Below are 13,675 nucleotides of genomic sequence, written 5' to 3' on the forward strand. Positions count from 1 at the left end.
CTGTGTGCAATTTAAGTGTCACATGATCTGTAACATGATCTCAGTATATATACACCTGTTCTGAAAGGCCCCAGAGTCCGTAACACCACCAAGCAAGTGGCACCATGAAGACCAAGGAGGTCTCCAAACAGGTCACGGACAAAGTTGTGGAGAAGTACAGATCAGGGTTGGGTTATAAAACAATATCCGTAACTTTGAACATCCCACAGAGCACCATTCAATCCATTATTAAAAAATTGAAAGAATATGGCACGACAACAAACCTGCCAAGAGAGGGCCGCCCACCAAACTCACGGACCAGGCAAGGAGGGCATTAATCAGAGAGGCAACAAAGAAAAGAAAACCCTGATGGAGCTGCAAAGCTCCACAGTGGAGATTGGAGTATCTGTCCATAGGACCACTTTAAGCCATACACTCTACAGAGCTTGGCTTTACGGAAGAGTGGCCAGAAAAAAAGCCATTGCTTAAAGAAAAAAATAAGCAAACACGTTTGGTGTTTGCCAAAAGACGTGTGGGAGACTCCCCAAACATATGGAAGAAGGTACTCTGGTCAATTGAGCTTTTTTTGCCATCAAGGAAAATGCTATGACTGGTGCAAACCCAACACCTCTCATCACCTCGAACTCCATTGAAGCATGGTGGTGGCAGCATCATGCTGTGGGGATGTTTTTCATCGGCAAAGACTGGGAAACTGGTCAGAATTGAACGAATGATGGATGGCGCTAAATACAGGGAAATTCTTGAGGGAAACCTGTTTCAGTCTTCTAGAGATTTGAGACTGGGACGGAGGTTCACCTTCCAGCAGGACAATGACCCAAAGCATGCTGCTAAAGCAACACTCGAGTGGTTTAAGGGAAAACATTTAAATGTCTTGGAATGGCCTAGTCAAAGCCCAGACCTCAATCCAAATGAGAATCTGTGGTATGACTTCAAGATTGCTCTACACCAGCAGAACCCATCCAACTTGAAGGAGCTGGAGCAGTTTTGCCTTGAAGAATGGGCAAACATCCCAGTGGCTAGATGTGCCAATATTATAGAGACATACCCCAAGAGACATGCAGCTGTAATTGCTGCAAAAGGTGACTCTACAAAGTATTGATTTGGGGGTGAATAGTTATGCACACTCAAGTTCTGTTGTTTTTGTCTTATTCCTTGTTTGTTTCACAATAAATATTTTTTTGCACCTTCAAGTGTTGTTGTGCATGTTGTGTAAATCAAATGATACAAACCCCCCAAAAAGGGGAAGGGATGAATACTTTCGCAAGGCACCATATAGTGCGTATGTTATCGTGTGTGTGTATGCATGTGTTTGTGCCTATGTTTTACTGTTTGAATTAGTTACTTGATGTGGAATATAGTTCCATGTATTTGAATTTGATTTATTTAACTAGGCAAGTCAGTTAAGAACAAATTCTTATTTACAATGACAGCCTACCCCAGCCAAACCCTAACCCAGACAACGCTGGGCTAATTATGCACCACCCTATGGGACTCCCAATCATGGCTGGTTGTGATACAGCCTGGAAACAAACCAGGGTCTGTAGTGACATGTCTACCACTGAAATGCAGTGCTTTAGAATAGACCGCTGCGCCAATCGGGAATCTTGGCTGTATGTAGTACTGTGTGCCTCCCATAGTCTGTTATGGACTTGAGGACTGTGAAAGAGACCTCTGGTGGCATGTCTCGTGGGGTATGCATGGGTGTCTGAGCTGGGTGCCTCCCATAGTCTGTTATGGACTTGAGGACTGTGAAGAGACCTCTGGTGGCATGTCTCGTGGGGTATGCATGGGTGTCTGAGCTGTGTGCCTCCCATAGTCTGTTATGGACTTGAGGACTGTGAAGAGACCTCTGGTGGCATGTCTCGTGGGGTATGCATGGGTGTCTGAGCTGTGTGCCTCCCATAGTCTGTTATGGACTTGAGGACTGTGAGGAGACCTCTGGTGGCATGTCTCGTGGGGTATGCATGGGTGTCTGAGCTGTGTGCCTCCCATAGTCTGTTATGGACTTGAGGACTGTGAGGAGACCTCTGGTGGCATGTCTCGTGGGGTATGCATGGGTGTCTGAGCTGGGTGCCTCCCATAGTCTGTTATGGACTTGAGGACTGTGAAGAGACCTCTGGTGGCATGTCTCGTGGGGTATGCATGGGTGTCTGAGCTGTGTGCCGGTAGTTCAAACAGGCAGCTTGGTGCATTCAACATGTACAAGTAGTGATGAAGTCCATGTCTCTTCCACTTTGAGCCACGAGAGATTGACATGCATATTATTAATGTTACCTCTTGGAGTACATCCAAGGGCACATCCAATTGGGTACTTGTGTAATGGTCTGTGTACTGTACATCTAAATCTATAGTGCTTACTCTAGAATTTTGTAGTATACTATAGACATGGCCTTTACACAAGTACCATATTTGAAGCTGCAAATATCGAGAAGCTAACCACAAACCTCCTAAAATTGTACTTAAAACATTTACCATACTAGGTATCAAAACCAATTCTGTGATTAAAGTTCACCCCTTTGGCAAGAAACTAATGTTTATGCCAGAAAGAATTTACATAATTGTGACAGTAAAGCAAAGTAAAGTAGTATACTTAATTAAATCAATGTATAAAATCTCTAGACCAAGGAAGTTTCACTTTGTACTAGTCTATGCATCTGGGTGTGACCAGTTACAGAGAGAGAGAAAGACCAGTTACAGAGAGAGAGAAAGACCAGTTACAGAGAGAGAAAGACCAGTTACAGAGAGAGAAAGACCAGTTACAGAGAGAGAAAGACCAGTTACAGAGAGAGAAAGACCAGTTACAGAGAGAGAAAGACCAGTTACAGAGAGAGAAAGACCAGTTACAGAGAGAGAAAGACCAGTTACAGAGAGAGAAAGACCAGTTACAGAGAGAGATAGAACGATTGGATATGATTATTAGAGGATCCTATCCACAAGGATGGAGAATCTTTAACAGTAGTTGTTGTTGTGTCTCTTCTGAGAAGAAATTCTGGGCTGAGAGCAGACAGGACTACAGAGAGAGGGGAGCAGACCTGGTGATCGTTAATAATGAAGAGGATCAGAGATTTATCAACGGAATTAATGTAGGAGTATTTGTCTGGATTGGTCTGTCTGATTTAGAAACTGAGGGGATCTGGAAGTGGGTGGACGACACACCACTGACCACAGGGATGGACAGCCTAATAACCTTGGGGACCAGGATTGTGTGGAATTCAATAGCCACCGATCAACCCCACTATCGGTATGGAATGACAAGGTATGTTCCATTCCACTGCATTGGACCTGTGAGAAATAAGATTCCCACACTGTATACTGTCTCTGTTTAAGTTGTGTTATAGCAGTCTGATGTTATTTGGTAGAGTAATATTGTTGGTGTCAAGCCACTCAGAACTATATTTGGTAGAGTGGGTCACAGCGTCAAGTGTAAAATTGCATAATACAGTATGTACTCTTATTTCCCTAAATAAAGTGAATATCATACTGTACAAATGCATCTTTCAATCAAGTGTTTAATATGCTACTGTCATGCCGTTTTTTTGTGCTTATGCCTATTCAATAAATCATTGAAACCTGAAAAGTTTTCATGTTTATTGTAGGATAGTGAGAGTTGTGTAAAGCACATGCCATGTTAGGGATGCTGTTAATTATTAACCTGGTGGTGGTCCTGGGAGAAGGCTTGCAGGATGTCTGTCTGTCGGGTGTAGTTTCCGTTGGAGTCCTGGAGGCCCTGCAGCAGCCTCTCCTTCAGTACCAGGACAGAGACACGGAGCTGGTGCCACAGGAGCTGCACACTGCGGATATCCACAATGATGTTCACAGAGTAGGACAGCAGCTTCAAGGAGAACTCTGTCTCCAGCAATGCATGGATCTGCTCCACATGGTCCGAGATGTCCTCACAAATGTCCTACACACACACACACACACACACACACACACACACACACACACACACACACACACACACACACACACACACACACACACACACACACACACACACACACACACACACACACACACACACACACACACACACGGGAGAGATGGGACAAATGATAACACTTACACAAGCCTGGCATTGAAGAGATAATTATTGTATTTTTATATGCTTAACTACTCTGAAATAAACATACACGTTATCTTGACGCTCTACAGACTGAAAAGAGAGCAGACAGACATGGTTGTGAGTCTCACTTAGGGCTGTTGCGGTCACCGTATTACCGGCGGTCACGAGTCGTGAAGGCAGTCAAATTCCACGTGACCGTTTAGTCACGGTAAATAGGCTTCTCCAAGCTTGGATGTTGCTGATGGTCATTAGTAGCCTACTAAACTTGCTAATTGTCTGTTACTCAGCACTCTAGTGTCCCTCTAATCACTCTGACATCAATGCAAATGTATTTGAAAATCTAATCAAACACTTCACGAGAGCTCATGAGCTCATGTTGTGCAACATTTCAATAGGCTATACACATTTGCACGAGAAGACATAGTGATGGCCTCTACTAAAAAGAGGAGGATTTATTTCTCAACTTTCCTAATATTAAGCACATTGCTTATATTTACAACAGGAGTATAGTCTACCTGGCTGGCATGAAAATAAACCACAGGAAAAGCTCCTCCATTCCCTATTTAAGAGCAGAGATAACATGTATTTTGTCCCCACTGCCCCTGTTTCCATACAGGTGCATGATAATGGTCCATTCTAAATCAAAACAAATTTCACACACATATTATTTAGTATATGTAAAGACAAGATTAAATCAAGAATAGTCTGATGGGTGACAATATTAGCCTATCACTTGTGAATTATATATTATCACTTGTGAGTGAAGCCCAGCATAAGAAACAATTCCTTTTTTTTGCGACTTTTTCTAATCATAGTCGTACACCTCATGTAGCCTCATGGCTATTTGTTTAATTAAGGTTTGTATCACAACTCAAGTGGCCAAATATAAAACTAAGCACATTAACCCATCCGCGATGTGTCTGTCTTCACTTGTAGCCCGTGAGAAAGACTCAATCCAATCATGTGATGGGAGAAGTGCATAACTGCCACTGGCCACAAAAGGCCTGGACTTTTTAGGGTGCATTACGGCCACACAAAGGGGATGCCCGTCGTAAAATTCTAGACATGAAGTGCTTGTCAAATTGTGAATTTGTGACTGATGAAGTATTTACAGCCTGCACAAAAAACTAAGCAGAGGTCATGCCTTTCAAGTGACTTTTTTCAAATCATTATTAGAGTCGCATCATGCATCCTTAGAATGTATTAAAAATCTAAACATATAGCGGAATGTTTGTAGAACAACTAAAGTCACTTTAATAACTCTAAATGAAGCATATAGGAATAACTATTTCTTTGTTAACCGCTCAACACAGAATAGCCGCATGTGCGCACTCCCTCAAATTGTTTGGGGAAATATCCTTTCTATTTTACTCAGCTTTTTTCAATTGTATTCTTCATATTATAAAATAGTGCCACGGGGCGGCAGGGTAGCCGAGTGGTTAGAGCGTTGGACTAGTAACTGAAAGGTTCAAGTTCAAATCCCCAAGCTGACAAGGTACAAATTCTGCCCCTGAACAGGCAGTTAACCCACTGTTCCTAGGCAGTCATTGAAAATAAGAATTTGTTCTTAATTAACTGACTTGCCTAGTTAAATAAAGGTTAAATAAAGGTTCAAAACAAAATATTGAAAAAAAGATTGTCTGATAAATGAACTAGTGTAGCCCAAAGCCATTTGTCATAGCCAGATCAAGGACAACTCTGGGTATGTTCTTCAGAAATGGAAATATTCTCCATATCATGCTTCTTTAGACATGTCTAAAATAAAGTATGTATTTATTGTGAAGTTGTAGGCCATATTACATGGATTTATTAGACTTTTATAATGTAGATGTTCCAAATGTCAGCATCAGGGGCTTGTAGGCTGTGTGGAGGCCAGGAGATGCTAAATCTGTTTATGTTAATTAACGGTCAAATACAGTGAGAACGACGGTTATTTGCTTGACAATCACCGGCTGACAACATTTTGTGACCGCCACAGCCCTAGTCTCACTGCCAGTACGTTAAAATCAGAATCAAGTGGTGGCGATTAAGTCATAACTTCAATGTTAAAAAATAATATGAGTCAGTTTCACATGGAGGCAGGGCCAGCCCGCAGATTGACAACGGAGGCATTTTCTGAGCTAAACTGACCAAGATGTACCTCCAACACATAAAACCTCACATAATTCTTCCCCAAAACAATGACAGCCCTGCAGGGTTGGGTAGGTTCCTTTCTAAATATAATCCTTTAAAGTTTTCTAGTTACCTGTCCAAAATTGTAATCAGTAACATAACTTTTGGATTACCAAAACCGTCCAGTGGGGTCATCTCTTCAGATAAAGAGGAGGACGACCGTGACAGTACTATTGTTGTACAGATGAACGTGGTACCTTCAGGCATTTGGAAATTGCTCCCAAGGATGTAAGGGAATACCCCCTGTATTGGACAAAAATGAATGGCATGTCATTGGCATCGGACAAACCATATACACATTGGCCAATACCACCCAATTCGGCGTTGATTCATCCAAAGTGTATTGCAAATGCCATATGGTAATTGCCAGTTGTAACACTTTAAAAATTCAACAGGGGGCAAATGCGCTCCACCGGGGTTTTTCATATTGGAGATGTAACCCAAATTAATGTCCAAAAGTAAAATTTTGAAAAAATGAACTTTTTTCAAAAACTTATCACCCCTTAAAAAGTGCTTTCTGGACCGTTTTTCGAAATTCTTTCGATTTTTTTTGTCAATTACACATGTGTAAGAACTGTATGAATATACTTTTGTCCAATTTTATTATCATAATTTTTTAATTTTTTTATATGCGCATAAGGAATATGTTTTGTCCAATTCCAATATGATTTCATAGGAAGTCAAAAGTCAAAAGTCAAAAATGTCAAAATTTTGTAAAAACTTCACACACCCATAAAAAGTGCTTTCTGGACCGTTTTTCGAAATTCTTTCGATTTTTTTGTCAATTACACATGTGTAAGAACTGTATGAATATACTTTTGTCCAATTTTATTATCATAATTTTTTTTTAAAAAAAAAATTATATGCGCATAAGGAATATGTTTTGTCCAATTCCAATATGATTTCATAGGAAGTCAAAGTCAAAAGTCAAAAATGTCAAAATTTTGTAAAAACTTCACACACCCATAAAAAGTGCTTTCTGGACCGTTTTTCGAAATTCTTTCGATTTTTTGTCAATTACACATGTGTAAGAACTGTATGAATATACTTTTGTCCAATTTTATTATCATAATTTTTTTTTTTTTTTTACATGCGCATAAGGAATATGTTTTGTCCAATTCCAATATGATTTCATAGGAAGTCAAAAGTCAAAAGTCAAAAATGTCAAAATTTTGTAAAAACTTCACACACCCTTAAAAAGTGCTTTCTGGACCGTTTTTTGAAATTCTTTCAATTTTTTTGTCAATTACACATGTGTAAGAACTGTATGAATATACTTTTGTCCAATTTTATTATCATATTTTTTTATATATTTTTTTAAATTGTGCATAAGGATTTTTTTTTGTGGGCCAAATGACGTAAGAAATTTGACATGCTCAAAATCCTGCAGAAATGCAAAATTGACTGGCCTGATGAACTCGGGATGGCCGGGCAGTGATAGTTGTTCCTTTCCATCACTCGTTGTGTTGACTTCATCATGTCCATTTTGTGATGTTTTTTCACTATATAATCATATTGCAAGTGCACGTGCATTTGCAATATGTTTCAATGTGCATTTACCATATGAAATTTGACCTTGCTCAAAAATGCAAAATTGACTGGTCTGATGAACACAGGATGGCCGAGCAGTGATAGTTGTACATTTCCATCACTCGTTGTGTTGATTTCATCATCTCCGTTAGGTGATGTTTTTACACTATAGAATCATGTTGCAAATGCACGTGCATTGTTGTGCAACTGGTAACCCAAAAATAAAAATATGGTTGTAAATGCATTTACCGGTCATTCTGATATTAATGCTCGCTATGGGAACACAGGATGGCCGGGCAGTGATAGTTGTACATTTCCATCACTCGTTGTGTTGATTTCATCATGTCCATTAGGTGATGTTTTTACACTATAGAATCATATTGCAAGTGCGCGCGCATTTGCAATATGTTTCAATGTGCATTTACCATATGAAATTTGACATGCTCAAAAATGCAAAATTGACTGGTCTGATGGACACAGGATGGCCGAGCAGTGATAGTTGTACATTTCCATCACTCGTTGTGTTGATTTCATCATGTCCATTAGGTGATGTTTTTTCACTATAGAATCATATTGCAAGTGCACGCGCATTTGCAATATGTTTCAATGTGCATTTACCATATGAAATTTGACATGCTCAAAAATGCAAAATTGACTGGTCTGATGAACACAGGATGGCTGAGCAGTGATAGTTGTACATTTCCATCACCTGTTGTGTTGATTTCATCATGTCCATTTGTTTATGTTTTCTCACTTTTGCAAAGTCACTGTGCATTTGCAATATGGTTCAATGGGCAGGTACCATCACGAATTTGTCATGCTATAAAAATCCTGCAGGAATGTGAAATTGACTGGTCTGATGAACACAGGATGGCCGAGCAGTGATAGTTGTACATTTCCATCACTTGTTGTGTTGATTTCATCATGTCCATTAGGTGATGTTTTTTCACTATAGAATCATATTGCAAATGCACGTGCATTGTTGTGCAACTGGTAACCCAAAATTAAAATATGGTTGTAAATGCATTTACTGGGACTCCTATTATCCATGCCCGCTATGGGAGTACCCTACTACGGCCCTCTATATCTATGGGGGCAGTCCTGAGTGCTTTATGGACTGTTTAAAATATTCTGATGGATACGCATGTTGTGCAACTGGTGATTGAAAATAGGCACCTGGTAACCCAAAAATGAAAATATGGTTGTGAATGCATTTACCGGTCATTCTGATATTAATGCCCGCTATGGGAACACAGGATGGCCGAGCAGTGATAGTTGTACATTTCCATCACTCGTTGTGTTGATTTCATCATGTCCATTAGGTGATGTTTTTACACTATAGAATCATATTGCAAGTGCGCGCGCATTTGCAATATGTTTCAATGTGCATTTACCATATGAAATTTGACATGCTCAAAAATGCAAAATTGACTGGTCTGATGGACACAGGATGGCCGAGCAGTGATAGTTGTACATTTCCATCACTCGTTGTGTTGATTTCATCATGTCCATTAGGTGATGTTTTTCACTATAGAATCATATTGCAAGTGCGCGCGCATTTGCAATATGTTTCAATGTGCATTTACCATATGAAATTTGACATGCTCAAAAATGCAAAATTGACTGGTCTGATGAACACAGGATGGCTGAGCAGTGATAGTTGTACATTTCCATCACCTGTTGTGTTGATTTCATCATGTCCATTTGTTTATGTTTTCTCACTTTTGCAAAGTCACTGTGCATTTGCAATATGGTTCAATGGGCAGGTACCATCACGAATTTGTCATGCTATAAAAATCCTGCAGGAATGTGAAATTGACTGGTCTGATGAACACAGGATGGCCGAGCAGTGATAGTTGTACATTTCCATCACTTGTTGTGTTGATTTCATCATGTCCATTAGGTGATGTTTTTCACTATAGAATCATATTGCAAATGCACGTGCATTGTTGTGCAACTGGTAACCCAAAAATTAAAATATGGTTGTAAATGCATTTACTGGGACTCCTATTATCCATGCCCGCTATGGGAGTACCCTACTACGGCCCTCTATCTATGGGGGCAGTCCTGAGTGCTTTATGGACTGTTTAAAATATTCTGATGGATACGCATGTTGTGCAACTGGTGATTGAAAATAGGCACCTGGTAACCCAAAAATGAAAATATGGTTGTGAATGCATTTACCGGTCATTCTGATATTAATGCCCGCTATGGGAACACAGGATGGCCGAGCAGTGATAGTTGTACATTTCCATCACTCGTTGTGTTGATTTCATCATGTCCATTAGGTGATGTTTTTACACTATAGAATCATATTGCAAGTGCGCGCGCATTTGCAATATGTTTCAATGTGCATTTACCATATGAAATTTGAAATGCTCAAAAATGCAAAATTGACTGGTCTGATGGACACAGGATGGCCGAGCAGTGATAGTTGTACATTTCCATCACTCGTTGTGTTGATTTCATCATGTCCATTAGGTGATGTTTTTACACTATAGAATCATATTGCAAGTGCGCGCGCATTTGCAATATGTTTCAATGTGCATTTACCATATGAAATTTGAAATGCTCAAAAATGCAAAATTGACTGGTCTGATGGACACAGGATGGCCGAGCAGTGATAGTTGTACATTTCCATCACTCGTTGTGTTGATTTCATCATGTCCATTAGGTGATGTTTTTTCACTATAGAATCATATTGCAAATGCACGTGCATTGTTGTGCAACTGGTAACCCAAAAATAAAAATATGGTTGTAAATGCATTTACCGGTCATTCTGATATTAATGCTCGCTATGGGAACACAGGATGGCCGGGCAGTGATAGTTGTACATTTCCATCACTCGTTGTGTTGATTTCATCATGTCCATTAGGTGATGTTTTTACACTATAGAATCATATTGCAAGTGCGCGCGCATTTGCAATATGTTTCAATGTGCATTTACCATATGAAATTTGACATGCTCAAAAATGCAAAATTGACTGGTCTGATGGACACAGGATGGCCGAGCAGTGATAGTTGTACATTTCCATCACTCGTTGTGTTGATTTCATCATGTCCATTAGGTGATGTTTTTCACTATAGAATCATATTGCAAGTGCGCGCGCATTTGCAATATGTTTCAATGTGCATTTACCATATGAAATTTGACATGCTCAAAAATGCAAAATTGACTGGTCTGATGAACACAGGATGGCTGAGCAGTGATAGTTGTACATTTCCATCACCTGTTGTGTTGATTTCATCATGTCCATTTGTTTATGTTTTCTCACTTTTGCAAAGTCACTGTGCATTTGCAATATGGTTCAATGGGCAGGTACCATCACGAATTTGTCATGCTATAAAAATCCTGCAGGAATGTGAAATTGACTGGTCTGATGAACACAGGATGGCCGAGCAGTGATAGTTGTACATTTCCATCACTTGTTGTGTTGATTTCATCATGTCCATTAGGTGATGTTTTTTCACTATAGAATCATATTGCAAATGCACGTGCATTGTTGTGCAACTGGTAACCCAAAAATTAAAATATGGTTGTAAATGCATTTACCGGTCATTCTGATATTAATGCTCGCTATGGGAACACAGGATGGCCGGGCAGTGAAAGTTGTACATTTCCATCACTCGTTGTGTTGATTTCATCATGTCCATTAGGTGATGTTTTTACACTATAGAATCATATTGCAAGTGCGCGCGCATTTGCAATATGTTTCAATGTGCATTTACCATATGAAATTTGACATGCTCAAAAATGCAAAATTGACTGGTCTGATGGACACAGGATGGCCGAGCAGTGATAGTTGTACATTTCCATCACTCGTTGTGTTGATTTCATCATGTCCATTAGGTGATGTTTTTACACTATAGAATCATATTGCAAGTGCGCGCATTTGCAATATGTTTCAATGTGCATTTACCATATGAAATTTGACATGCTCAAAAATGCAAAATTGACTGGTCTGATGGACACAGGATGGCTGAGCAGTGATAGTTGTACATTTCCATCACTCGTTGTGTTGATTTCATCATGTCCATTTGTTTATGTTTTCTCACTTTTGCAAAGTCACTGTGCATTTGCAATATGGTTCAATGGGCAGGTACCATCACGAATTTGTCATGCTATAAAAATCCTGCAGGAATGTGAAATTGACTGGCCCGATGAACTCGGGATAGCTGGGCAGTGATTCTGGTTCATCTCCATGGCTCGTTAGGGTTGATTTCAGAATGTCACTTTTGGTGATGGTCCCTCTCCGTTTAAACATATTGCTAATGTACAAAAGTCAACTAGCAAGTCAGTGTCCATCAGTCAATTAGATGTCATTTTGACACCAAACTGATACCAATTGACACCAAACCCACTTTTTCCAACTCATTTAGAAGCCAACTATCATATATGTCAGAGCAGGCCCATAATTCACAGCGCCTTTAGTTTAAAACATAATAAAAACGTAAAACACATAGTTACGTTCTAGCTGCGGGTCCAGGTCAGACATTATGTGAAGGCCTATGTGAGGCGACCCCGAATCCCGAGTTTCGGCTCGATAGGTCCTTCGGTGCCCGAGTAAAACCCTAATTGGTGCTGAAAATCCACTTTTTTCCATGCCTTGCTATGGGGTCCTTGAATGAGCTATCGGACCGAAACGTTGGGGTCCGTCTCTATGGGCCGAGCCGGTTCCAATGCACCTAGTCTTGTGTCTCTGAGACTTTTCTAAATGTCGCCATTTTCGTAATGGTCAAAATGAATTGAAATCATTGCAAATGTACGAGGCTATTTCTCGGTCCGAGAACCTTCTAGAGCCACCTAACTCACCACGCACTATCGACCCGAGGTCTAGAACAGGTTTCTAAAGTTTCGGGAACTCTAGGTCTGACGGTTCTTTTTTAGCTCGAACAAAGCTAACTATTGGAGGCACTGTCTGTCTCTACAACCCCCAATACGTCCCTCCTTCCAAGTTGTGTGTCTGTGTGATTTAGTTTTCCTTTGAAATTTTATGGGAAAAATGACTGATTTACAGTTCATGGGGGTTGCCTAATCACACATATGAAGTTTTGGACAGATCTGACTTTTTTAACCCCTCGAAACAGCCCCTGAGACACCAATTAAGGCACTTCCGGTTGGCACAGGAAGCTATAAGTCAACACATATCCTCAATGGGCTATGCTTTTACAGAATCCTGTGTTTTAAGTCCTTACGTTAAGAATTGACTGATTTACACAGGGTTGAATGCACTATGTCTATCAAACTGCAGGCAGGTAATGGAAAAACACTTTTAGGGTGATTTTAACCACTTCCGGTTGGTCCAGGAAGCTTAGAATCAACACAGGTAGACCTCATACTGGCCTGATGGACTGTCATCAAAGACAGGTTCATACGGCATTCATAACCCATATAGACTTCAGGTTGAATTTAGGGGTTCAGGCAATGTATTCCTATGGGGAGAGAAGTCAATGCAAACTCTTTGAAGTAAACACCTTCTTTTAACTATTAAGGGTTAATGCCACACGGTCAAGGTTAGGCTTGCACGGATCGGAAGGACCTTAGGAACGTACCTGAGGTCGAATTGTGCTTCTCACCCTAACGGTTCTCTCACTGTCACCCAAAAGCAAATGACGTTGTGGGGCAGGCTTCATTTTGGGCCTACTTTTCTAATGGTCGCTGCGCTCAGACCGAGCGAGCTACGGTCAAGCGGGATATCTCGTTGAACTCGGCACGGCCTAGAGATTATGTTTATGCCATTGCCTGCTCTCTGTGTCTTTGAGAACCGCACTTTTTCACTCCAGCCTTGCTGTGTGTGCGTGTGAGAGCTTTTCTTTGACATCTGTTGGGAGAAATGACTGATTTACAGTTCATGAGGGTTACCTAGTCACACATATGAAGTTTTGAAAAGATCTGACCTTTTTAAC

The 13,675-nt window shown here is 40.4% G+C and overlaps 1 protein-coding gene across 3 annotated transcripts in view; it reads right to left on the bottom strand.

Annotated features, from left to right (window-relative positions):
* LOC118371748 (A-kinase anchor protein 6-like) overlaps positions 1-13,675 on the bottom strand; it is a 266,002-nt gene that overhangs the window by 202,301 nt on the left and 50,026 nt on the right. For all 3 annotated transcript variants that reach the window (XM_052496677.1, XM_052496678.1, XM_052496676.1), the window contains exon 3: positions 3,653-3,904. In XM_052496677.1, coding sequence (XP_052352637.1) covers positions 3,653-3,904 — 252 coding nt within the window. The remainder of the gene's footprint in view (positions 1-3,652; positions 3,905-13,675) is intronic.

This window comes from Oncorhynchus keta, chromosome 35, assembly GCF_023373465.1.
Source record: "Oncorhynchus keta strain PuntledgeMale-10-30-2019 chromosome 35, Oket_V2, whole genome shotgun sequence".
Lineage (NCBI taxonomy): Eukaryota > Metazoa > Chordata > Actinopteri > Salmoniformes > Salmonidae > Oncorhynchus > Oncorhynchus keta.